Source organism: Ornithodoros turicata, chromosome 6 (genome assembly GCF_037126465.1).
Source record: "Ornithodoros turicata isolate Travis chromosome 6, ASM3712646v1, whole genome shotgun sequence".
Classification (NCBI taxonomy): domain Eukaryota; kingdom Metazoa; phylum Arthropoda; class Arachnida; order Ixodida; family Argasidae; genus Ornithodoros; species Ornithodoros turicata.
In genome coordinates, this window is record NC_088206.1 from 8,879,929 (window position 1) to 8,905,956 (window position 26,028).

General features: G+C 47.5%; 3 protein-coding genes across 3 annotated transcripts in view; 2 read left to right on the forward strand and 1 right to left on the reverse strand.

Moving 5' to 3' along the window:
- The window catches only part of LOC135399006 (synaptogenesis protein syg-2-like), a 211,261-nt gene that overhangs the window by 18,583 nt on the left and 166,650 nt on the right, over nucleotides 1-26,028 (forward strand). The window lies entirely within an intron of this gene.
- On the forward strand, nucleotides 531-2,804 carry LOC135397615 (neprilysin-2-like). The gene is made up of 2 exons (XM_064629233.1): nucleotides 531-706; nucleotides 771-2,804. The coding sequence occupies exons 1-2, from the start codon at nucleotides 695-697 to the stop codon at nucleotides 2,652-2,654; spliced, it is 1,896 nt and encodes a 631-aa protein (XP_064485303.1). The 5' UTR covers nucleotides 531-694; the 3' UTR covers nucleotides 2,655-2,804.
- Nucleotides 3,126-5,289, reverse strand: LOC135397617 (uncharacterized). Its single transcript, XM_064629234.1, has 2 exons — nucleotides 5,192-5,289; nucleotides 3,126-4,069 (listed from the first exon to the last, which is right to left on the reverse strand). Exon 2 carries the CDS (start codon nucleotides 4,021-4,023, stop codon nucleotides 3,208-3,210), a length of 816 nt encoding a protein of 271 aa, XP_064485304.1. The 5' UTR covers nucleotides 4,024-4,069; nucleotides 5,192-5,289; the 3' UTR covers nucleotides 3,126-3,207.

The following is a 26,028-nucleotide window of genomic DNA, read 5'->3' on the forward strand; positions in this document are numbered from 1 at the left end:
GTAACGGTTCCAGGAATTCGCAGAAATATACCGTAACACCAGACATAAGCGCCGACTGCGGAGGGGGGCTTGGGGCCCTGAGCCCCCCCGACCTCGGAAATTTCCCAGGGGTGAGGCAGGCCCCCTACGGGAAGTCTACCCAGCTGACACTCAAGATGAAAGTTTCGAGGGATATCCTAAGAATCGTGTGCTGCATGCGAGTGATCATGAAAATCCTGTAAAACATCGCGCAACACGGAATTCCAGACACCCTGCCCGACCTCTGTGTTCCCTTATTCCTCTGTTCCCTTATCCCTATCCGCCATTCTGTCTTTTGGTCGCACCGTAGACTCTTCCTCTCCATCAGTCGTCTTCCATGCAGTTGTATCCTTTATCGCTTCATCTAATCGTTTTTCATCTTTAATCTCATCCCTTCGTTCCCTCTTACATCCACCCATTAATCCGTAGCCTATTGCACCTGACTGTGTGCCGCACCAAGTGAAAGCAGAAGAAGGAGAAGAAGCCCTAGGTACCCCTAGGTGCGGGTGATCAGTTCGTCCATACGAATGCGACATTTGATTGTCAAATCACGCGCTGTCTCGTGGTGTTGTCCCACTCGCTTTCGCATTATACATTCTCGAAGAGATGCTTTTGAGCCATGTTGCATTACCATAATGCTCCTGTCCTACCGCTGCGGTAATGACAATATAGGGGGATGGATCAACCTGTAAGTACCCTGTCGTTTCCTGCTCGCACGTACACGTTCGTCTAATGCTTGACTGGACTTGCAGGATGCTTCTGACACAGCACTGGCCACACCGGGAACGGTGTACTGTCTGTTCACGACATCTCCTTGTGCTCTGTCCGTTCTTGTGCTCCTTCTGGGCGCTGTGGGCATCATCGTATTTTCCGTTTTCTTCGAACCCAAAGACCTGCAAACCACCGACTGCAACTCAATGTCTTGCCGCCGACTATCAGCCGTGCTACGCAGAGGCCTCACTTCCAATACTACTCCTTGCGATGACTTCTACCAGTTCGTCTGCGGTGCTAAGGGCGACGTCCCTGTCGAGACCAACTTCTTCTCAACTGTTCGAGATGTCATTTCTCATGGGAACGTCTCGAAGAGCCGTGACTCTGTTTTGCGAAAGAGTGCCGCATTGTACCAGGCGTGCCTGAACGTCAGACGCCATGCTGGAAGGGATGCCAGACGCTTGCTGCAGTTCTTAAAGCAAAAACGACTTCGACTGATGGTGGACTCTGATGTCGACCCATTGGAAGCTGCCTTGACACTTGACCTTCGATACGGCATTAAGACATTATTCGATATGAAGGTTCAGGGCGGATTGCTCGTAGTACAGAAGAGATCAGATCTCGATGCCTGGATTGAAGAAAAGAACATAATGGTTGTCAAGAACACTTACATGTCCTATATGGAAAACGCATTCAAGGTTATGGACGTGAACGATCGCGTTCAGGCGAGCGCCTTGGTGGACTCCGTCCTGACGACCGAGGACCTCGTCCTTACTCTTCACTCCAAGACTGCGCCAGGAGACAGACTGAGGAAGGTATTTCTTAGCAATGTGACGAATTCACGTTTCTTGAGACAAGACCAGTGGAAGGCGTACCTTTCCAAGAACTTCGAACGTGTCGTTCTCTCTGGACAACCGATGCAGAAATACCTTGAAGCCATTTTTGCGCAGGTACCTTTGTCCTCGCTCACGCTGTATGTCATATGGGAGGTCGTGCGTCAATTTGGACCTTTCTTCGACGTAAGGCTTATACAGCCCGACGAAATCCTTGCGGTTACTGAAGGTCGCTGTTTCAGAACGGTCCTGCAGTTCATGGAAGTACCTGCCGTGGCGTCAATACTTGCCGAGCACGTGACCGTGAAGTCTATCGAGTCGGCGCAGACAATGGCTGTTGCGGTTCTCAAGTCTCTGTCGCAGGCGTCGAAGTGGTCCTGGTTGGAAGACGTGTCCGTCAGTATCGCGAATCCCGAGAAGATCGTCTTCGCTGCGGATCTTCAAGGCACGTTGAGCGTCATCGGAGACGTCCATGCAGCCTTCGGGACTGTCTACCTTCGAGCACTTGCCTCTATGCGCCAGAAGGACTTGGATATTCTCGATGGTGCGAAAGATGGACCGACAATAACTGAACTGCTCGGCGTCGACGTCTTCTACAAGCACAGTGACAGTGTCATGGAAATCCCGACATCTCTCCTGCTACCACCGTACTTCGCGGTGGACGGTCCGAAAGCCTTGAACTTTGCCGGCCTCGGAGCGATCATCGTCCGGGGTGTAATGCGAAGGCTACTGCGCGGTCGGATCAACGCATCATTGACGTCTTGCCTGAAGCGAACGGCTGGAGAAGAACTGACTAGCGACGTCCTTGCGAACTCTATCTATCTGGACGCCTTATTTGGGGCGTTTCGAACGACTATCCCAAGCGTACGGCTTCTAGAAGGCACAGGGTCGCATTGGCAGGAAGCATTGTTCTTCATCGCGTTCTGTCGCCCATGGTGTCTTGCAGATGACGCGGCTCCGTTGTCGTGTAATCTCCCTGTGATGAATTCCGTAGAGTTTGCGCATGCATTCGACTGCCCTGAGGGTTCGCCGATGGCCCCAATATACAGGTGCTCAGGAAAAAGCGCGCAGCCTTCCCTGGTGCCCCATTAGATCTTTCGAATCTTTATGCACCGTATAGCGCGTGTCCTTATAAGCGAATGTATTTTAGATGGCGCTGAAGTAACAAATAGTGTTCCCATATATAGAAATCGCAGCATGGTAATTGCTTCCCTGGAAATAAATGTCTTGTTCATACTGACAGTGACTGCTTATGCGCTGTAGCTACGACAGTCGTTTTTAAGGTTTCAGATCAGATTTGGTAATACGCGGGTGTTTCCAGTGTGGTTCTAGTGAACCAAAGTGGGCCAAAATATCGCCACAGTTCATACGTGCGGAAACTGGCGTTGAAGTGCCAACCGTAACGTTTCAACAGCTAGAACTCCACCCACCCACCTATCTACTGTCCTAAGATGCACTGGGTGGCTCTCTGGGAGTAGATATTTGTTGGCCACAACCATATAACTGTCTTTCCTCGGTATTCATTACTCTCCTGCATGTACGTAAGCACACCAACGGTCATATTAGGAATCAGGTTTAATTAACATTCTCAAACGAAAACGTACGTTGTATAATTAACGATTCAATTATCGACGTGCCCTCATATTCATGTATCGTAATCTATAATGTCGAGGAGATTGACTCTGTGCACGGCTTTGGAACTATTGGCGCTTGCCGGCGGCGTTTCGTTTGCATCCAATAGCGGGGTGGTGGCGTTGGTCGTCGAGTCAACAGCTCTTTTGTTGGCCTCTTTCATTAGATGGAGCGCGAATCCGGCGCCAGCACACAAACCAACTAAGAGAACGACCTTGAGTACGCACATCGCCTGTACGATTGCCTCGGGAGTTGTCTCTACTTCACTCTCGCTCTCTGAACTGCTCTCTTCCTCTCCTTGTTCTCCACCTTCTCCTTTGCCCTCTTCCTTTTTTTCTGGTTGCTCTTCTCCTTTCTCGGCTTCCTTTTCTTTCCCTTGTTGGTCACCCTTACCGTCCCCTCCGTCGCTCTCGTCTCCTTCGCCTTTGTCGCTACCCTTTTCTTCGCTTCCGTCCTCGCCCTTCTCACTGCCTTCATCGCCTTTTTCGCTGCCCTCTTCCACGCTTCCACCTTCACCGCTTCCGTCCTCTTCGTGTTCTTTCTTTCCTTTTTTGCCCTCACCTTTCGCTTCGTCGCCTTCCTCATGCTCGCTTTCCTCTTCGTGGCCTTTCTCGTGCTCGCTTTCCTCGTCGTGCCCTTTCTCGACCCCGCCTCCCTTCCCGTCTTCTTCTTCTTCATCGCCTTCTGCTTCATGCTTTTCGGCTTCTGCTTTCGGACTTTCCCCCCCTTCTTTAGGACCATCGCTTCCTTCTTTCTCTGGGGAACTTGTCCCCTTGGGACTTTTCGAGTCTCCTTTGGGTGACTCCTGTGGTGACTTATTACCTTCCATGCTGGAGCCCCGAGTACAACTTCTGAGCAAGCCTCCTCTGCAAGGTCTGGAAGATTGCAGAAGACAGGTTATAGCTGAGTCGTCCACGTGTTCACGTGTCCACGTGTTCACAAAGAAAGAAAACCGACCAGAACGTAATTACGTTATGCTGTCCTGAAAATACTTCATTGCCTCAAGCTAAATCCTAGCTCAGCAAAACATGGGTGACACATTGTTTTGACAGCAGGCGGGTCAACGAAGAGCCACTGGTTAATGCGGCCTGCACCTTCAATCGTTACTCTGTCGTCGTTTCTCTATCGGCGTAACGTTTGAATTAATGTTCTGCGACGGACAATAAGTGGTGCATCGAACGGCATAACATCTTCGCTACGCAACTAACTCTCCTTTGAACATGATGGCAATTGATGTTCTGAGGCTGGAACACACAAAAAAGGACAAATACATAAAAGCCTCAAGTACCTAAGAAATTAATGATGAAAGTTAAGGAAGTCACTGAAAAGGTTAGCCAGCTGTAGGACTCGAACCCACATCTTCTGGATTACCGGTCCAGGGCTCTTACCAATTAAGCTAAGCTAACACACCTCCCCAGCGACTTCGAAGGGTGCGTCATCTGAAGGGACAAACGTCGTATAAATGTGTGTATGGGTGAGAAAACATGTAAGAGTGAAAGCGGGGATGAGTGGTTGGTTTGTCCCCTCACATGACGCACCTTTAGAAGTCGCTGAGGAGGTGTGTTAGCTTAGCTCGGTGGTGTGAGGAGGTGTGTAAGAGCCCTGGACGGGTAATCCAGAATATGTGGGTTCGAGTCCTGCAGCTGGCTAACCTTTTTAGTGACTTCCTCCTTTCATCATTAACTCTTCTTTGGCAGCCAAACACGATGTTTGGTCAGATGCCTTCTGTGGCACTCTGCCAGTTAGTCCAATGAAAAAGAGAAGTTAATAGTAACCCGATTGAAAGTCAAAGGACGCTGTATTGGAGCAATCACGGGCCTTCTATAGAGGAGCATAGAAGGACCGTGGTGCAATGTAAATAAGTAATGGACGACTTCCAGAGCAGTCCCTTAGATGACCGTCGAATCTCCCGTCGTTAACTAATAACCCCCGGAACTGTTTGTTCTACAAACAATATGGTCAAGAATATGTGCGCGAGTAGTAGAAGAACTGTTTACCTCTGAAAACGCTGATGGCTGGTAGCGGCAGTGCAACTCGTTCTTCGCGCTTCTCTTCTTCCTCGTTTCCGTATTTGGCGCTTGCGCCGCACGCGGTTCCCCGCGTCTTTTCCTTCTGCCTGTGGAAAAACAGGCTGTTGAAAGTTGCGCCTTCTTCTTCTTCTTCCACCACTAGGAACAGTGGCCACCAGCAACACAGGGCAAGTTGCGCCTGTTTTGTTGGGTATCCTTCGTCTTCGTCACCCTGGCTCTTTAAAGAATGGTCAGTAGCACACGTCTGAGACCGTTTACATCTGCTGGCGTGCTGAGCTCAAGATCGCGGGTTCGATCCCGGCAGAGGGCGGTAGCAATGTGGGGGAAGTGAGTAAACATTGCTTCCAGCGCCCCCAGGTGGCCCAAATTGTCCGCGGTCCTACCCTGCGGCACGTGCAGCATGTCGCCGCACTGGGCAGACAAATCTTACGTGTAACATCACGGTACCGTTACCGTTTACATCTCAACGCCACGGCTTCGTGCTCGCGTACTTGTTCGTTCTCACGCCTTTGCCTCTTTTGCCTCGGCTTTGCATTCCCCATAACTTTCGGTCCTTCTCGGCTTCGTGTCATCGCAACCGCTCTGTGTTTCCCCACTGTTGGGTCATGTGGTCTTCGTGCCGCCAATGCCCGTTGGGGCCCGATTTGCTGCTGCATCAACCAACGGCGCGCCGAACAAAATGCCAGAAACCACGCCGTGACCTTGGTAGACGTTCCGATACAGTACACGTGCGTGTATTGGTCGTGTACACCCTAAGATGTAGTAAGAACTTTGTAATATATTCTAATTACACGTAATATGAAAATAACCTTTGTCATATGACACGAGTAAATTCTACATACAACGTCTCAAACACCATGAAAGATGCACCGGCGATGCTGTATGAATACTACAATTGTTCGTAAGATAAGTGCGAAGAAGCTTGCGTTAATGACAGAGAGAGAGAGAGAGAAAGAGAGAGACGAAAACGCAGTCGACAGCTCAATTTTGCCGAACCAATTTTAAAGTTGGTGAGCACAATCGCTTCATTAACCTAGAGAATACCGTAAATGAGAAATGCGTTATCGTCGTAACTAGGAGAAGAGCTGAACCTGTTAAGTTTAATTAAGTAAGTAGTTAGGTAGTTAAGGAAGAAGTTAAGTTTAAAATATACTCTGCCAGCGCCATACCATATTCCATTCATACATTCCATTCCACTTTCATTCATTTCGTTTTTCCAGGCAGAAGTTTCATACACGTCACATTTTTGAGCATGAGGCAATCTCCCCTAGCTGAAGAAGAGAGCGTAAATAGGAGAGCCATATTAAATTCGAAAATGTTTTTTGTGCCCGGACGAGGCCAGAGAGATTAAAACCCGAGGCGCAACTCAGTTACAAGTCTTTCGGACGAAATAAACCACTCCAGTTTAAAATATGAATGGAGGCGGCCGTTGGCATTGCTAAAGAAGATTAATTCTACGTGTGACAGTTCGCGCTTCTTTGTTGCTCGTACTCGAAATATTTAATATTCCATTAAGATTAAGATGTCTCGAAGACGTCTTTTTGCGAATTTACATCGGACCTCCTGCAAAGAACATACGAGGGCTTGTTATGTGCGAAATATTCCTCCGTTCTGCATTATGTTCTTACTGGACAATGCAGTCCTCTTGGGTTCATATACAGGGTGTTTCAAAAAACGTGTCATTCGGACTTTATAAAAAAAACGGGGCGACGGAAAAATACGGGGTAAAGGGCACTTATGTGGCAACTGAATTTGTCATCTTGCAAAAATATTTTCATTTGATTTTAATTAAAATAAATTGAATTTATTTAATTGAACTCCAAAATTTCCCAAGTCAACCTCACGTTTTTTTTTTTAGAGAATTTGAGAGCCCGTAGCGAAGTTAGTCAGATCCACCAAGAAATCCGCTCGATATTGCAAATGGAACTGCCCAAAAAAAGTCCCGAAGTTGAGGCTTCAGAGTTTCGGGTATTCAACAGGGGATTCGGGGATTTCTTAGTGGATCTGACTAAGTTCGCTACGGGCTCTCTAATTCTGTAAAAAAAACGTTAGGTTGACTTGGGAAATTTCGGAGTTCAATTTAAAAAATTCAATTTATTTTAATTAAAATCAAATGAAAATATTTTTTCAAGGTGGCAAATTCAGTTGCCACACAAATGCCGTTTACCGCGTATTTTTCCGTCGCCCCGTTTTTTTTATAAAGTCCGAATGACACGTTTTTTGAAACACCCTGTAAAACTGATGTCGTTTCGTTGAAAGCGCACTAAACAGGATCGTTCTGCTACATTGCACACCGTTGAAGACGGTGGAAACCTTCCAAAATGGTTCGAGCTGCAAACTATCCACAAAAATAGAACACACGGTGCAATCTCTCGCAATGTTGACATCAACGATGTCAACATTGGACAGTTTTAGCTGACCGTGTTTACGTCCCGCTCCGCTCAGCGGGCGAGCGACAGCGCGGCTACGCATGCGCACATGCCGTGGCTGGGAACTGGTTTCCGGAGCGACACTTCGCTTCTTCTCGCTGTCCCGCTACGCGGCGTCAGTTTTGGGGCTCTAAGAGCCAGAAACAACGTTTCTGTGAAGTAATATACCGTGGAGTGTAAGAACATCTGGTGATGATGTTGCTGAGAAACAATACGAGTTTGATTGGCACTGTTCTGTAGTTTCAGGGGTTCCGCTCGAGGGGACGGGGGACACGCTTCACTGAAAGCTGTTTGCTACGCACCGCTCGGCTCGGGCGCTGACCGCAAGCGGAACGGGACGTAAACACGTTGAGCTATCTGTTAACTAGATGGTAAACTATCTATTAGCTACACGTTATCGCTACGTTGTGTCTCAACATACAAAAGTTATATATAGAGGACGTTGCACGTATAATTAGCGAAATTGAAATGTGAAATTAGTGCACCCCGTCTTATGAGAAAACTCTCGAAGACAGTCGTGATAATCATAACCAACCGGAACATGGAAATGGAACATTTACTGCTTGGTGGTGGTGGTGGTGGTGATGCTTCTGAAAGAGCTCTGCGTTGTCGGCAACGTCACGACTAACGCTCTGGGGGAATGTGCCGACTTCTAATGGAACTGTGCTGTACCAAATCCTACCATCAGCTGTGCTGTCTGAGGCTTTCCCTGAGTTTTCCGAAGACTTTCCAGACGAATGTTCCCCTGAAGTCGGCCCAGGACGCATACTGCAGAGACAGAGTATCTCTGCCAGCGGAAAATGTGGGCCGCGCACCGAGAGTATATAGGGCATACGAGAAGAGAGCGGACGCCATGCAGACGGGACTCACAGATTTTGTTAATGCAAATATTTAACGCGTTTGCTTTAAAAGCATGCAAATGTGATGTAAGTACGTCGTCTCGGACTAGTGTTTTCCCAACATGATCCGTATGCAAGCAACAGTTTGAAGCATGCGGGCGCACTATATACGTTGTAACCCCGCAGGCGTCGTGCAACCCGCCTAAGCCAATTACAGACGTCCTTAGATTTGTGGGCGGAGCTTACCTGTATAGGAGTTAACTTTTCCGAAGTATACCCGTCACAAAACCTACAGTGTCTACAGCCTGAGCTTGGGCAGCAAACAAATAAGAACGACACAGATGACAGCTCAAACCAGTAATATACTTCGATAATCGCCCTCTCCGTTGCGTGTCTATCACTCCCATTTTCGTTACATCTAAGCGTGCAGAAACCCGTCAACGACATAACGAACCTCCAGTTGGAAAATGCATAATTGTATCCGTAGACCCCTATGGCATTTGCATGCGATAGAAGAATGCACATCGCATTGATTGTACGTGTCCACAGATCCAGATCAACACCTCCCCGTGCATGTTCGTATTGAGCCCGTAACGTTTCGAACAAGGGGGTTATGTAGGCTATTGTCGTTGTGTTTGCGTAGCCTGTACTTTGTCCAATAGGCGATAGGAAAGGCATAATCATTCTCGGTTCCTCTGTTGCTTCAGGACTGAAATGATGTGCTGGTTATCTGAGGATGTTCGTGTTGCGTCTCTACGAGGATCGTTACGTTGTATCAGACAGAGGCTGTCATTACCTCGTTGAAACCACCTAGAGTACGGTCGAACGACATTGTTACGAGAAATAAGGACTGGGGTTTGTCAAAGCGAAAACCGTTAGGTCCAAACTAAGGGCCTATTAACTTAATGAAGTTTCATGTCCGACGAATCAGTGGCCTTAATGAAGTTTCATGTCCGACGAATCAGTGACCTTAATGAAGTTTCATGTCCGACGAATCAGTGGCCGGTGCGTGTAATGCAACGATTAGCCGAACTGATGCATACTTTCATAAAGTGCTTGTCTGTAGGAGCTATTTTGTAACATTTCATGGTAACATTTCCTCGACGAATGATAACTATAGAAAGCTGACCTGCAGCATGGTGCCAGTAATCTTTACGCAACGTGAACTGCTTCACATTGCCAATGACCTCAACTGAACGGGCAAGTTTAAATGAGAATGGTTGCTGCAAGCGATCATTGCCGCCTGCAAGCGGGTAAACCCCGCCGGTTACTCCGCAGCTGAACCGGAACTGAACCGTTTTCTTTGAAAAGAAACGAAAACCGGAACGAAAAACCTTTCGGTTCGACACCCTGGGTGCGAGTATACCGACAGTTACCCGCGCTATTTTTGGATTTCCGGGTAGAAAATCCTACTTGATGCGGGTCACGGGTAAAACGCGGGTACACCCGCGTTTCCCTCGTGGGTCGTGCGGGTACACGCACAACCCGCATCCATGGTAGCGTGGTGCCATGGTAGACAACGAGAAAGTGTTTTCTTCGTTAGCATCAGGGGCAGCTGCGTTTGTACACAGTATCCCTGGATTGAGCGCGCCTATAGTGAAAGGTCGTTTCCTATGGCTGGGCATATTCTCCATGAGAGGAGGACAGCCCTCAAGACGACGAAAGTGCAGGACGACATTGTTAGGGTTTAGGCAGTCCTATGATCATGGGCAGGAGTAAAGAAGAGGAACCTTGTGGTGCGGAACGGACTGCGTGGACCGACAAGCGTTCTCGTATTGTTGGGGATTGTTTTGCAAGTTACAATAAATATATATTCTAATACTGGCGACGAGGTAGCAACATGAACCACGCAATTAAGACTTGGGGAATTCACCCCCGGCGCAAACTGGACATCGTGGCGCGAACGTCTCGAATTTCTGTTCGAGGCAAACGACGTACAGGACCCAGGAAAGGAGCGTGCACTACATTTTACTTTCATCGGTGAAGAAACCTAAAACAAGCTTCGGGATCTCATACATCCGCGCAGCTTCTTCACGAAATAAAAGCGTAAAGGACTAGTCTTCCGGTGCGTTTTATAATAATTTGATGGCCGTTTCCCTTCGTAGCTATGTGTGCATTTTGATATACCAAAAGCGCAATTTCACGTGCGCAGACGCTTTCGTGCTTTCCTACGTTTTGCTGCAGTAATCTAACTTATGCTGCTCGGCTGCACTTCCATGTGCAGTGAGGGTCGGCGGTTATATACCCGCATAACCCGCAGGTGCGGGTAGCTATATCAAATCTCGTGCGGGTGAGACTGCAGAATGAGAAACCTTGTCTGCGAGTAAGGGGCGGGTGGGGTCGAGATTTACATACCCGATCGATAATGTATTTCAGGGACAAGTTAACTCCTGCATCTTAACTCCGCCCACAAATATAAAGACGTCTGTGATTAGCTTTGGCGGGCGCGCGACGCCAACGGGGTCACAACGTTGTGCGCCCGCATGCTTCAAACTGTTGCTTGTGCACTGAGCACGCTGCGAAAACTCTCATCGTAGACGATGAACTTTGAGCACATCTGCATGCTTTTAAAGCAAACACGCAAAATATTCGCATTAACAAAACATGTAAGTCGGCTTCCACGTCTGCCTGATGTCCGCCATCTTCTCGTGTGCCCTATTCTCAATGTGCGGACTACAGTGTCTGCTGGCGGAGGTATACCTCTGTGCCTGTAGCTCTTACATTGTCTCGGAGTATAGTGACAACAAGCAGACCTGCTTGTTGTCATTTTGTCACCTACAGGTGGGTGAATGGAAGCAAAATGGCGTTGCTTCCAAGCGAATGTGTCAGAACCAATACTATTTCCCTTTCACTCATCGAGTGACTCCACGTGTGCCTCATTGAACCTATGTGTTGTGAACACTTTCACACTTTCTGCAGGGTCATTATCAATGCGCCAGATGGCACTGCCTTCGCAGCATATATGCGTGTCTGGCATAGATTTGGGGACAGTATAAATGACTGTACTCTACCGCATATGGTCCGAGTGGCAAGCGCTGGTTTTCGTGCTACGATATCTTCAGAACCCGGTAATCGTTATCGAGGCAGTTCCCCTTAACGATGAACGCACAATGGAAACCAGGAGCGCGAAGTGGAACTCTTTGATGACCAGATCGCACGCGATTCAATGTTTTCTCACGTTTCTTGTTCGTTCGTTATTGACACATATACTCTCGAATGTATATGGGACCGAAACCTGATTTTTCCTCGTGGCAACATAGTGCATTCAGGAACCGTTTGTTGAAACAAAGCCTCACTGCTTGAACGGCGAGACTTAGACCTTAAGGTTCCGCCAATCAGGACCGTGGTTTCGGCAGCCGCTGCCGAGGAGACGAGCCGTCACCAGCTGCATGGATAACCACAGAAAGGCTGTGTTTGAAATCGCCTGCTGTGATTGGCTAGAGCTCACGACATCCCGACTTTATGTCCCCTTGCTCCACCAGCTCGCGTGCCGCTCAGTGGTTAGCATGCTTGCTACGTCTCGTCGAGACTGAGAGGTACCCGGGTCGAATCCCGCTGCCGGCTGTGTTGTCTGGGTTTTTCCCTGGGTTCTCTTCAGACGCTGTTAGACATATGTCGGCACAGTTCCCTTAGAAGTCGGCCCAGGACGACAATTCCCCCCAGAGTCGTGACGTTGGCCACCTCTGTGAGGCCGACAAAGGCGAGCTGTTTCAGCATTACCACGACCACCACCACCACCACCTCTTGATCAACGCAGTGACTAGGAGGTGCCCGGGTTCGAATCCAGGCGCCGCTGTGTTGTCTGGGCGTTTTTCCCGTGGTTTTCCTCCGGCGCATTAAGACAAAGGTCGACACAGCTCGCTATGATGTCGGCCCTGCCGTACACAAGCCGTAACAATGTGCTGGATGAATCGCCTAAAATGTGCGGGAGGTCGCATGCACCTGGTTTGTCTGCTCATCGTAGACACTAAACCGACACCTCTTTTTCTTCTTTGTGCTGTTTTTGACGCGCACACCCCAATACGAGCAGTTGAACGCCACTGATACCCATCGAAGGAGCAGGCAATGCACGGAACTCCAGCGCCTGTGCTACAGGCGTCAACAGTCGGAGCCCGCTCCCCGACACGGCGCAAGGAAGGAAATATGCCCACGGTAGTATAGGAGGCTTGTGGGTGCTAAAGGGGCAACTAACTGTCATTCAAAACGAGCGCTAGAAATTGAACAGCTCGTTACTGTTCCACGGTTCTGCATCGCGACCGCACCGCAGTAGATCTGCAGTATTCTGCTCAAGTCTCGAAATCCCGAGATTTTTTTCGAGAAAATCTCGGGATTTCGGGACGTCAAAAACAGCCTGGATCCCGTGATTTCAGGGTTTTGGTAAACCCCGGATCCAAACTCTATACGTGCCCGTCATGGGCCCTTATCGCATTAAGCAACACAAAATCACGGAATATAACATCACCATCATCATCAAGGATTCATAACATTTTGCCTCCCTGCGAGAAAGCCACCTTGTGTCTCTCCCTGTTATCAACATCAAAAGTGTTAGCCCGTAATCCTCCTCGTCCCTAATATCCCGTGCATGCTTTGCGTGTTCGATACCTCCGTGTGATATTGGGCGCACATGTTTCCTGGCTGCGTTCGCGCATAAGTATTCAGATTTGCTCCCGCTTATCCTGCGAGATTCCCAGGCCGGAACAGCAGCAGGTGTTGCGTGACTTGGGAATACCGGAAATATTGGATACGTCGAATCCTCGCATGCCTTTGAGAGCAAGTAATAATTTGTGCTTGGAGCCACGTTAATATCGATTCAATAACGACGGGAGTGTAAGCAGAGTAACGGACAGTGTGTCTGTTTTGTTGTCGGGGCATGCGACTTGCTGTTCTTCCTGCACGCCTGCGAAAGTGGAGCTCCATTTTGTCGGCACAGTTCCCCCTGAAGTCGGCCCAGGACGCGTACTAACCCCATCTCCCCCACTCCTTCCTGCTGTACTCTCTCCATCCGTCCACACCTGTACGCCGGCGCTAACACGAAATAAAAAAAAAGAGCCTTATCCGTTCATATTGGAGCAACAGTTGGCGACAGCAAAAACACGTCACGCGAGAAACTGGTTAATTCCTTCAGTCATTCCTTGTACTACTTTCGACACACTTGTCTGAAATCTTCGTTCAAAGGCGCATCAGTTCCTATTGTCTTGGCCGGCCCTTTAGAGGCTGTACCGTTATTGTGTCTGACGATGGGCATGCAGTATGTACGAGTCTGTTCGTCGGAAGAAACAATCTTGGAACACCTGGAAATTGGAGACTGGCTAAACCGCGAGCTGACGATTTCAGACAAGTATGTCGCAAGCTGTACAATAGGTGGGTAAGGAAGCATGGTGCCCTTTACTGTCGAAATGAGATTTGGGGTCCCCCAAAATTATACACAGAGCCAAGGCGCGACTTGGGGACATATGCATCACTTGGACTTTTACGACATGAAAGAATGTGGCGTGTACATAATACGACCGAAGATTTACATTATCGATAAATCCGTTCGATAGATCGTCCGCAAAAAATTCGTGAAGGAACGCCATTTTTCTTTATTTTGTTCATTGCGCATCTCTAGGGACGCGTCTTTCCTTCACCCCCAATATTAGAGGATGAAAGAGCACACTATCGCCTCTGGCGTCCTGGAGAAAGATTAAAAGGAAACAGAAAATGCAGCCCAAGATAGGGGCAGTTCCGATAGAGTCACCCGATACATTTGTTTTTGTTTTGTTTCCGCAAATTAAAGCACATCTTCGACGCATGAGGCGACGCATGATGCATGAGGTGACGCATGAGGCATGAGGCATTGGCGGTGAAGGAAAGACGCATCTCCGAAGATGCGCAATGAACAAAATAAAGTAAACAATTGTGTTCTTTCACGAATTTTTCGGGGACGATCTACTGAACGGATTTTTGTTCTGAAAACGGCTCCGGTATCAGGCGACCGAAGAGATCAGATGTTCTCATTGGAACAACTTCGTAGTTTTTATAATTAAATTAATTATTGAAAGTTAAACAAGACATTGCCTTAGGAGTCTGCTAATGCCCTCCTAGGGAGTGCCCTTCAGCATATGCTATATTGCAATTGATTTCATCTCGGAAAAGGTGATATATATATTTTAAAAAAATATGCTCGCACTTAGCTGGGACACCCCGTATATGGCCTAGCCACAGATGCGCAACATATGCCTAACATCACAAAAAAACGTGCGACTATAGCGATGATAAGACAAGCGCACACGAACGGTGTTTCAATAGCCATTCCTTAAAAACCGTAACCAGTAACCATTATACCGGCGGAATGGCCCAGTGGATGAAATTGTCCGATCGTTGGTGGTGGCCGAGGCCATGCTGAAAACTTGGAGGTAGTGGGTTCGAATCCTACCACCGGCTGTGCAGTCTGAGGTTTTCCTTGGGTTTTTGGGCATACATTCCAGACGAATGTCTTCACAGTTCCCCATGGACCCTGCCCAGGACGCAAACTAACCCCCACCCCGCCCTCCTTCTTTCTGTCCTCTCTCCATCTGTCCATGTCCGTACACTGCTCGTAGCCACAGTTGCTTCGCGGCGCTAACACACAATCTACAAAAAAAGAAGAAGGAGAAACATCAATCAATCTTTTGCAAGAGCTCGTACTGCGCGAGTACCTCTTCCTTGCCTTTTACCTAACGTTCGCATTCGAGGAGTTGTCAGCTCTGCATCTTAGTATTCAATGTTTTCACGAGCATTTACATATACACAATCTCTCATTTATATATATCTCGCATCGCATATAACATCGCACCACCACCACCACCATATATATCTCAACGTTCCAACTGAAGAAGAAAGCTGTGTTATCGCACCCAGACTCATTTTAGAGTGACCCGAAAAGACTATATAATATATCTTCTCCCGAAACCATTACATGAGTTTAAGCAACTATTGGGGACGCGCAACCCTAGCTGCTCTGGCATGCGCTACGGATCACAACACGACCAACGTGACATTGTTTCTATGAGAGTTCAGCGGCATTATAGTGCGCGGCAACTTTTATTTTTCTGCGTACGTGACGAAGGATGCAAATGCTCAGACTATTCGGAATTTATATCGCAACTTCTGGCTTCCTTTTCATGCAAATCGAAACGGAGAATAAAGAAGGAAAAGAAGGAAATCGAAAGGAAAGAAAACACGACGAAGACTACATCTTCGATTTGTATATGTAGGCTGTAGTGACGTACAGCCTACACTGCCAATAGACGGTCCGCACCCCTACGTCAATGATTACGTAACGCCGCCGCGCAAAGCATGCTGGTTGGCACTATCAGCTTTATCAGCCTATCAGACGACGCGTTTTTCCCGCTTCTTGCCCACCACAGCAAAATATAGCCTCGAACCGGTGTTCCCCTGACGTCACATGTTTGTAAACAGCGGGTCGTCTATACAGTGTAGGCTATACGTCAGCATGGGTGCATGCATGGATACGAGGGCATGGGCACGTAGTAGCGCATGCTGCATGCTAATGTAAAGACAGTAAAGCAGTAAAAATATTAGAAAGGTAGAATCATAAAAAGTCGTAAGGTATTGAAAGACCTTTAAACTCTGATGAAATTGCTCCTTTTCTTTCCGCGTTTTTACTCTGGTGGCTACACAATTTCAGGGTATACCGCAAGCAGGTTGGCGCTCACGTGATGGTGACACGTGACAAGTCACGTGGCCCTACGTTACGGGCGGACCTAAAGCGTTGTTGACAGCAGTGTTGCGGAATGCGATCACCCATTCCACTCTGATTCCGTTCCCAGGAATGGGGATTTGTGATAATTCCATTCCTTTCAATTCCTCGGAATGAAAAGGTATGGTCAATTCCCACTCCTGGAATGACTTGGCAAGCCCATACCATTCCAAAACCGCCAACCAAAACCACCAACTGGGCACCCAGACCATTCCATTCCAGTTCCATTTCTGTGAAAAAAATGCCTAATTCCATTCCATTCCTAGTACAGCTTATTCCATTCCAATTCCATTCCGGGCTCTCATAAATCTGGAATGATTCCGGAATCATTCCAAATCCGCGACCCTAGTTGACACTATCAAGCTATCGCTTCGAATCGCTGGAATCTGATCAGTTGCGGGTACCGAAAACCCAAAAAGTCAACCTTCATAAGAACCTCCCCAATTTCAAATCACTTTGCATGTCACAATACCTCCTCGAAACGCTATCATTACATCCAGTGCAGGGTGAAGCAGCAAAAAGCCGTGGCGATATTACATATATTACATGGACGGTTATCGAGTGACTGTCAGCGACAGAGCACTGCACACACGGCATAAGAGCAGGGTGCCGAACCGAACTGAAAACCGCTATTTTTTGTTTTTTTCGTACCGAAACGAAACCAGTTTTTTGTCGTTACCATGTTGGAACTAAAGCTGAACCGGAACTAATGAAAAGTGCTATTCCGAACCGGTTCGGCGAGCGGTTCAGCGTTATTTATTTATTTATTAGTGTTTTCCGTAAAGCGCTTGGATAAGGATGACAGGAAAAGTGCGAAGGATATCCTAGACGAAGGCTAAAACTGCCTCATACACTACCAATGTTATTCAAAATTCCATCTACATTAGAGCCCTGCACCATCCGCGGATGGAAGCGGATATCCGCGGATATCCGCAAGATACTTGCGGATTCGGATGAAGATTTAGCACTTTCTGTGGTGTGCGGATCGGATGCGGATGGCGCGAGGTCGGGTGCGGATCGGATGCGGAAAACGTGTGCGCAGATGCGGGTCGGATGCGGATGCCAAAAATCCCATCCGCGCAGGGCTCTAATCTACATGCGAATGTGGTATACGATGCTCGGAGTCCTTTTGGTCATGCGCTTTGTGTCTTTGTGTTCGGTCAGGCCCCAACTGTTGATTCGTGTTTCTAACTTCGTAGTGCAAAACTTATTTGCGTTTCTTTGTCACATTGACTATCTTCTACTGTACTAATGCATCATTTTACTAACATTTTCTTACCGCTGCTTGCGTTCAAAAACGCACGTGCGCGCTTGCATTGTCACCAACTTGTGATGCATAACTTAAGTGAATCAATGCTTGGTGTCAAAACGCTGTTGACTTAATGTGTTCCTGAGGAAGCTTGCATCCTGTTTTGTACCCGCCAGTGTACCGGGGAACGTTTGCACAACATTTTCTGCAATGCGCTGAACCGTTATGAAACCGAATACACCGGTTGAAACCGTTATTTCAGCGCTCCAGAACCGAACCAAAATCCGTGAACCGAACCCGTAAACGTTTCGGTTCGACACTCTGAATAAGAGCGCGTTCTGGAGCTGCTCCCTATCCTTTCACTTTCTATCCTCAGACAGATGACTGCTTGCTTTGAAGTAATTGTTCTTGCGATTGTTCCCAAAAACCATTCCTAATGCATAAGGTCGTTTGGCTTACAGGAACTGCTTCACAGGCTTGACCTCGTTGTCTCAATTAAACATTCATGGCCTCATCTGTATAAATAAGTTATATCGTATGTTGAACCAAGACATAGTACTACTAATTCGTCTCAGCTTGCGTTGGGTACGCTTCGAATCCCATCAAGCCGAATTAATTAACTTGTCTCTTAGGAATGCTCATTAGCGGAAATGGTCTCTCCTATGATATATGCTGGAACTGAACCATCTCGACGCCGTCACTAATGGAAACACTGAAAATATTGTAACGGGAACAGATTTGATAGAGACAGTATGGTGCAGTAGAACTGGAACGGTTGCGAGGCTGGTTGGATACTGCAGGAAATAAAGGTTTGCAGTGAACCCCGGCATACACAGTTGAGATTTCTGAAGCAACCTGAGTTACTGTTGTATTAGTCGTCTTCAAATCATTGCTTTGGTATTACTTCGCGGTTACCTTGATAACTTGAGTGATTACGGTGAGGTAGGACGAAGACACACTGGGGAGACCACTGACGAGCTTGATAACTGTTTTGTTTTCCTTTTTTTTTTGGGGGGGGGAGGGGTTTCTCGTATGGGGAGTACCAAAATATTCGTGAATATTTTTTGTCATAGTCATTTGTCATTACGTATTTTGTCATTAGTACTACATTTTTTCACGACATTCTCTTTTCTTATGTGGTAAGCTTGCTCTCATCTCGTTTTCAGTCTCTACCCATTGCACGGAGTCCACCGACCTTTCCAGAGGTGGTTGCTTCGTGCATTTGGTCGTCGCTACGTCGCCGCTAACACGCCCCGTAACCCACTACGTGAAATCTTGCTTTTACATGATCTGAGATGATTCCTTAGGTGAAATAAGAGGATAGAAAAAAAAAATACATGGCTGCACCCTTTGGCATTCTGTCAAACTCTCTACCGTGCCATTGTAACTTCATCGTTCCTTTTCCTCAACAACAGACCTCTACTCGAGAAACGTCATCATGACGTTGGTAGACCAGTCTGAAACCGAAACAAATCGGAAGGGGAGGGCTGGGTTCCACGAATGGGCACTGTTCGCTGCCTCCTATTGCAAGAAAAATAGGACCGAAGACCGCGTCCCTTGCAGGGACCATCGTAATTCCTCTGTGAGGCCGACAACCGCGAGCCCTTTCATCAGCACCACCAGCACCACCAGCACCACCAGCACCACCATCGTAATCCCCTCAAGACCGTGGCTTTCGGGCGCGACATTGTTCGCCCCCTAGCTTCAAGCGTAGTTCAACTCTACCAAATTGGTGGCGCTGTCGAACACTATGACGTCATTTGTTTACAAACAGGGAGAGGTCTATTGCTACTACCACATTGGTGGGCCCCGTCAGGCCTGATGGGGCCCACCAACGTGGTAGTAGCAATAGACCTCTCCCTGACTGGCTTTGCACTGGCTGGCACTGACTGGCTTTGCTGACTGGCTTTACACTGGGCTTTCAGAGGTGTCTTATAGGACACCCTGACGGAAGGCATCACGTGCCACGTGACCTTCTGAAGCCATCCGCTCAAACGTCGCCTGCCTGCGTACTGCTGATGATGGCCCAACAAGGCCGAAACAGCTGTCCAGTACTGGCATGGCGACGTTTGACTTACAAACACCTATATATATATATTTAGATACTCATGGAACGATGCGACAGCACCAGAGGACACGTGTTTCGCCGTGTTTGCGGCTCGTCAGTAGCTGCGCATCATTCGGAATTAGCAAACCAGGGGTCGCTCAGCGAGCGAACCTGACCCCTGGTTTGCCAATTCCGAACGATGCGCAGCTACCCAAAGCTGTCGAGCCGCAAACACGGCGAAGCACGTGTCCTCTGGTGCTGTCGCATCGTTCCATGAGTATCTGTTTCTCTGCGTGCAGCCATAGAAGCCATCTTAATCTGTAATTTTGAATTTCAAACACGTCCAGTGTCATTTATTTGTTTATTTAATGGCTTTTTTCCCTCCTTTATATAATATATATATATATATATACATATATATATATATATATTAAACATAGAACTGATCTACACCGGCAACAAGGAACTTTACCTGTGCGCTTCCTTTGTGGCCGGCAATTGAGAAATCGCTTGCCCTATATCTCCTATATGTGCGCCCCTCTTTCCCAAGTTCAATTTCCCTAATTCAACGTCTCATCTATATGAAAAGAAAGGGAAGCGAGGGATTTGCTTTGGTCACGACAGCGCTGCACAATGCAGAGGTCCTCTTCGAAACGGGCCTCACCATCTGTACACATTTGGGAGAACTCGATACCTGAATATTTCAAAGCAAGCCTTTCGATCTTATTGCAAAGAGTGGCCTGGTGGACTTTGGGAATAAAGTAGGCAAATTGCGTGCGGCGGACGTGCACTTCGATTGTGCATCGTCACGAGAATGGTATACTGAACAAATGGTACGTGCAGCAGCGTTATGCGCGGGCAGCCAAAAATGCGAACTTCGCTCGGCAGCGATGAGGCAGTCTATTTGTTTAGAGGGACGCTAAAGTCCATACATTATTCCTCGCGGAATGGAATATTTTGTTACCTTACACAAAAGGAGCGGGATTTCATCGGTTGCGTCGTCCGCGTTTTATGAGAAAAAGAACCCGCAATTTTGCGTTTCCTTCTCCCTCTCCTTCTTAGGGGCGCCGACAACGCGGAGCGCTCTCTCATTGGTCCCCTCAAACGATTCGTCCAACCATCACGGGCGATCGTTTGAGAAGAACCAATCTGGTGCTACGTTCCCTAACGAGATAGCTTTACAGCGAGTGCGGGAAAGCGACGCGAGGACGAGGACTCGCTACGTCTGGCTATCGCTTATAGGAGTGACACCGCGTCAGGCGCCTCTGTTGCCAAAGATGTACAGCTCGGGACAAAAGTTCACGGAACACGGCACTGACGTATCTCTTCATAGAATCCGCCCCCTGCTAGATATCCGGAAGAGGTTGAATAAGAAACGGCTGGCTCGCTACTCTATATCCATCTCTCACTATCTGTGTTTGCTCCTGTTTGCTGCTAGGGTGTCATCCCAATGGTCACATGTCATACTCGGGTGTTCCGTGAACTTTTGTCCCGAGCCGAACTCGCGAGAAACGCTGGAACAGAAGACCGTATTCATCATGTCGTCAAAAAATGCGTGTAGCTCCTCTATCACATCACATCACATATCTCACATAATGACATTCTGGATATTTTAGACTTTGTATACAAGACGAGACAGACGTGATTATGAAGGAAGAATTGTTTTTGTTCGGTGCATCTACCAAACGCATGAATTTGTGCACTGATTTCTGTGTTCTGCAATGACAGCTCTTTTAATAGACTTTCTGTCCTTCGCACTGGCCCTTATAACGCCACACACCATACGCGACTTCACTACGGCATTGCTTACTTTTTTCATAGGTTTATCCAACTATTTACCCACTTTTTATCACTGTTTCTGCACTCACAAAGCATCGGCCAGTTCTGTGATTATTTGTACCGACATTGGGTCCCCTTAACGGATACTGGGGTGAATTCATTTACATATTTGCACACAGTTGTTGGTTTGTTTGAAATAGCCTGACGGGGCGCGCAAAACAGCCTTAATTTTTGTGCTTGATATCGTACAGTCAAAATTATCGCAATTACTAGTTGTATTACATTTCCGTGTGGAAGCATGCGCGTATGTTTTCGTTTCCTTTTGTTTATTGAGTCCGCCATCTTGGAAGCGAGATCGAAAATATCGAGGGGTCGCAGATGTATAAGAGAGATGGTGCTTTTACGTTCGCGCAGCCGAGTTTCGACGCCTTCGCTGCGTGGCTGGCTAGTTTGGGTGGAATACTCGAGCGAGAAGCGAGAGCGAGAAGAGTGCACATTCTCATTCTCACGAGGAGAAATTGTTGCTCTTTACTGTTCCTTTGGCTTGGACGATTGTGTACAGTTTTCCTCTGGTGGGGAATCATGCATTTTATTGGTTCCAGCGATAGTACTAATAGTAATAATAACAACAACAAACTCCGTAACATAAAAAGCCGTAACCGCAGCACATTTAAGTTTACAGTTACATGGCTGTCCATCCCAAAGTGCGAACATTTCCTTAGAAGAAAGTGATTGCGTGTCTCTGTTTGTTTAAGAGTCAATATCGATTTCGCTTAAGGTTTCCAAAGTGTGTGTGTAACGCGATGTAAAGCTTTAGTTCCGCCCCCGAATACAACGCGGCAAATTATTTAGCACCGGTCGATGGCTGCGTACAGTCTTGATTTGTGCGTATAGGCACGTTTGTGCACGCACGCTTTCCATTCCCTCCCACGCGGAATTACTCGGAATTACGGAATATTTTTGGACCGCTCTAAGTATTTTCTCCGGTATTGACGTATCTTATCGGTACTTCGCGATGCTTGGTCTAGAGAGATAATCGATTTCGTGGCAGTGGAACAGCAACCACAGAAAATCCTGACTGTGCACGCGCGTAAAGGCATGCCACTGGGGTTCTTCAGCGTCTTGTTTAACAAGCTGCCATGAGCTCCTTCAATCCCCCTTATTTATGAATCCTTTTGGAATTAGAAATGGAAATAAAAAAGAAAACATAAAGATGTCGAGGGGGGGATATATGTTTATTCGAAGAAGAGGAGAAAATGTCAGTTGAACGCGTGGTCGACTTGCTATTCCGTCGGGAAAAAGGAGAAAAGAAACAGAAGAAAATACGAGAGAGAAAGAGAGAGTAGAAAGAAATGAAGAGAAGGAAAAAAAAATTCACTGGTGGTTCGTCACTGCTGCGGTACACTAATTGAGAGGCTACGAGGTATTCGGAGATGTACAGACCCCGCGTCAACATGGATGCATGCTATTCCATAGAGAGAGAGAGAAAAAAAGTGGTACGAATAATTAAATAATTGCAGAAAGATGTATGTGACACAGACTCTGCACAGTTGCACGCACCGAAAAAAAAAAGTCTAAGTGCTCAAGGAAAAGCAACCCAAGCGCAATTTTTCAAAATACATTATCCACCCCGATATCGAAACGATATCAGAGCATCTTGTGCACGCCGCCTAACGAGTAAGGGCCAAAGATTTATGCGTGTCTCAGTATGCAGAAGATTGCAAATATTTAAGCGTTTTCTTTTTTGCAATAACCGCACTAAGGATGAAGCCTCGTGAGCTTTAGAAAATTGCTTAATTTTTAAACGTTGAACGAGGAACTAAAGAGTCGTGGTACGATAACCCAAGGTATTACGCAAACATAGGGGCTAGACGCTGGAAACCGTAGCTCCTGGGTCTGAAGAGGCGCCGCGGTAGCTCCGGGTCCTTCCGCTCGGAATCTGCCGCAGAGTCACATCAATTTGAACAGATGCGAGCGACTCATGCGCTGAGAAAGATAAAGCGTTTTGAAAACAGTTCATGTGTGAGAACGGCTTTCGGCGTGATATTAGAGAAAGCTTATGCCGAAGTGTGTCCCCTCCAGTCCCCCTACAGTGCGAGGTGTACACTTCGTCCGATGTTAGCACAATATGCGGTTTGACAGACTGACGTCTACTGTCTATACCATGTACAGCGCGAAGCGAAGTTAACTTCAACGCGCCTCCGTCCTGCGGGGCGGGAAGAAAGCCACCCTAACGGCGCTTCCGAGAAATAAAGGGAAATAGTGTTTCGACTGTCCCAGTTGTGCTGCTGGGGTGTCCGCCTTGCCATGAGCTGTTGACTCGGCATTGCATTGCCGTCAGCTGCTGTTACCATCGCGACGTCTTTTGGTTTTGCGGCGATTATGTAGTGGGGTATGCTGGCCGATATCGCAAGGGTGCAATGGCAATGCAATGCCGAGTCGACAGCTCATGGCCAGGTGGACACCCCCGCAGCACAAGTGGGACAGTCGATACATTCTTTCCCTTCATTTCGCATAAGTGCCGCTAAGGTGGCTCTCTTCCCGCTCCGCAGGCGCGTTCAAGTTAACTGTGCTTCGAGCTGTACTGTTATCGTCTGTAACTTTATTTTTTCATAGAGGGGTTGAGAAACCATCTCTCACCGCTTGTGTTTGATGCACTACGTAATATTGCACTCGAGATGTTCACTGCACAGAGCCTGTGCATGTGTTTCCGGAATACTTTGCTTTTGTAATTTGCGATTTACATAAAATGCGCTTTACAAAGCTCGATAGACAGAGCACGATAACCGAGCGGGTAATTTTCCTGCAGAGGAGCACACAGTTACCATGGGAACATGTGCGTTTCGCACCTTCCCATGGGGAGGCGCGCGCTTAGTTTTCTACGATAATACGTATTTTATGAACATAACAGCAGCAGGCAAGCTAGCTGGTGTTGACTTGGGTGTTAACGTCACGTATTTTATGTTTGTGGGAGGAAGAGAGCGGAGGCGTCTCTCACGCAATGCCAGATTTTCGGTGTGCAATAGCTTCCGATCGCATCGGGATATCAGCGTCGGCATCGTCACTGTGACTCCTTCGAGAATGGGAGAATCGTCTCGCAATGCTCTCTCAACTACATCTGTCTCTTGGACATTACCACTCAAATTTGGAGCCAGCAACGCGCCACGATGCGTTCATTCAGTGGTGGTATCGTCTCGGTACGATGCGTTTAGTCGAACTGTTGAGAGAGGCGCAGCCAACAATGTGCTACGTTCCAAGCGATTCCCAAGCAAATGCCTGACTACTGCTCCCTATTTGATGACAATATGTGATCACTATACACGCCTCGCTAAGTGATCCCACATTGAGTATCGGCCCAGTTTACAATAGACGTTATCCTATACTTGATTGAATTAATTTTTTTTCGCAATCGATTCTGCAGCACCAATATCTCATATCCCATTTTGGTTTCTATTTTCAATCGCGATCAGCTATTTATGTGCTTGCCTTTTTCAAACCTCGTTTTTTTCCCCAGAATCCGGTCTCATGTTAAATATGTTTCTACAAGCGCTTTAATGACAATGCCGCATCAAACACGAGCTCTGAAATGTAAGTCGTCATTCAAGTAGTAGTTGTTGTTGAGATACAAACCGTAATATGATCTCGATTAAAAATAAATACCTGGCGCTGCTAACAACAGAATAAACGCGGTACACGCCACAGTGAACAGGCGGCTCATTATAAGACAATCAAGTAGATGTACTGCGGGATCCCCAGTTTCGTGAGTCTCATGGTCGCGATCGATAGTATTCTCCTCGGGGACAGACCCGACACGGCGTCAAACGCGTTCACTTCGCAGTTCGTTGAGCTAACAGATCGCTTTATTGACTATAGCTTGAGGCCAAGTGAGCGAGGATGAAGCGGGCAAACTTTTGGAAAGTCTGCATTCATGTGCGTCGCGTCCTTAGAAAGCAGCTATATGAAAGCGCCATCTTTGCTTGCTCATTGAGTTTTCTTCCCATCATGCACAGATCACGCATCATGCATCAGGGTTACCAGTATGATGATGATGATGATCATGATTCGTATTTTATTGGCGCAGCGGTAACTACGACCATAATGCGCCAAGACGACCCCCCCCCCCCCCCCGTCAAAAGATGCAAATATTTTTATTTGTTCGTATAGGGCTCAACGCAAATTCACACCGAGATCATGCAGGAATTGAGTGTTGACATTCCGTTTCCTCCTGTCCAAGAAGAAATATCGGTCTGTACGCCTGACGACAGCTAGCATCCCGTTTAGAGCTTTCTTTACATAGTATATACATGCCTCGCACGATATGGCGTATACCTGCGTAAACCTTGCCACCCACTTTCACGAGGGCATGTTGGCTGCTTTCGAAATGTACACGTATATAGGGGCATCGGTTAGACTGAATTACTTAAACCACTACGAAATGCTTTTGCATAAACTCTACAATTATTATTGTAGCTATATTAGCTGTATTATTGGACGCCAACCTTTGCCTCATCAGCTTCACTTTGAGGAAGAAATGCGCCCCAACTGAGGTTCCCCACGTCCCCTCATTCCTAAGACCCTTTCCTGGACGTGCCAGAAGCGGATTCTTCTCTCCACTCGGAATACAGGGTGTCCCACCGAAAAAGAGCCAGGGGCTAATGAAAAAACAGAGTGATCTACACAAATGGAACCAACTGTACGTGCTTGGCTGTTGTGTGGTCTA

Coding starts and splice junctions, on each gene's coding strand:
- LOC135397617 (XM_064629234.1), bottom strand. CDS start 4,023: ATGGAAGGTAATAAGTCACCACAGGAGTCACCCAAAGGAGACTCGAAA.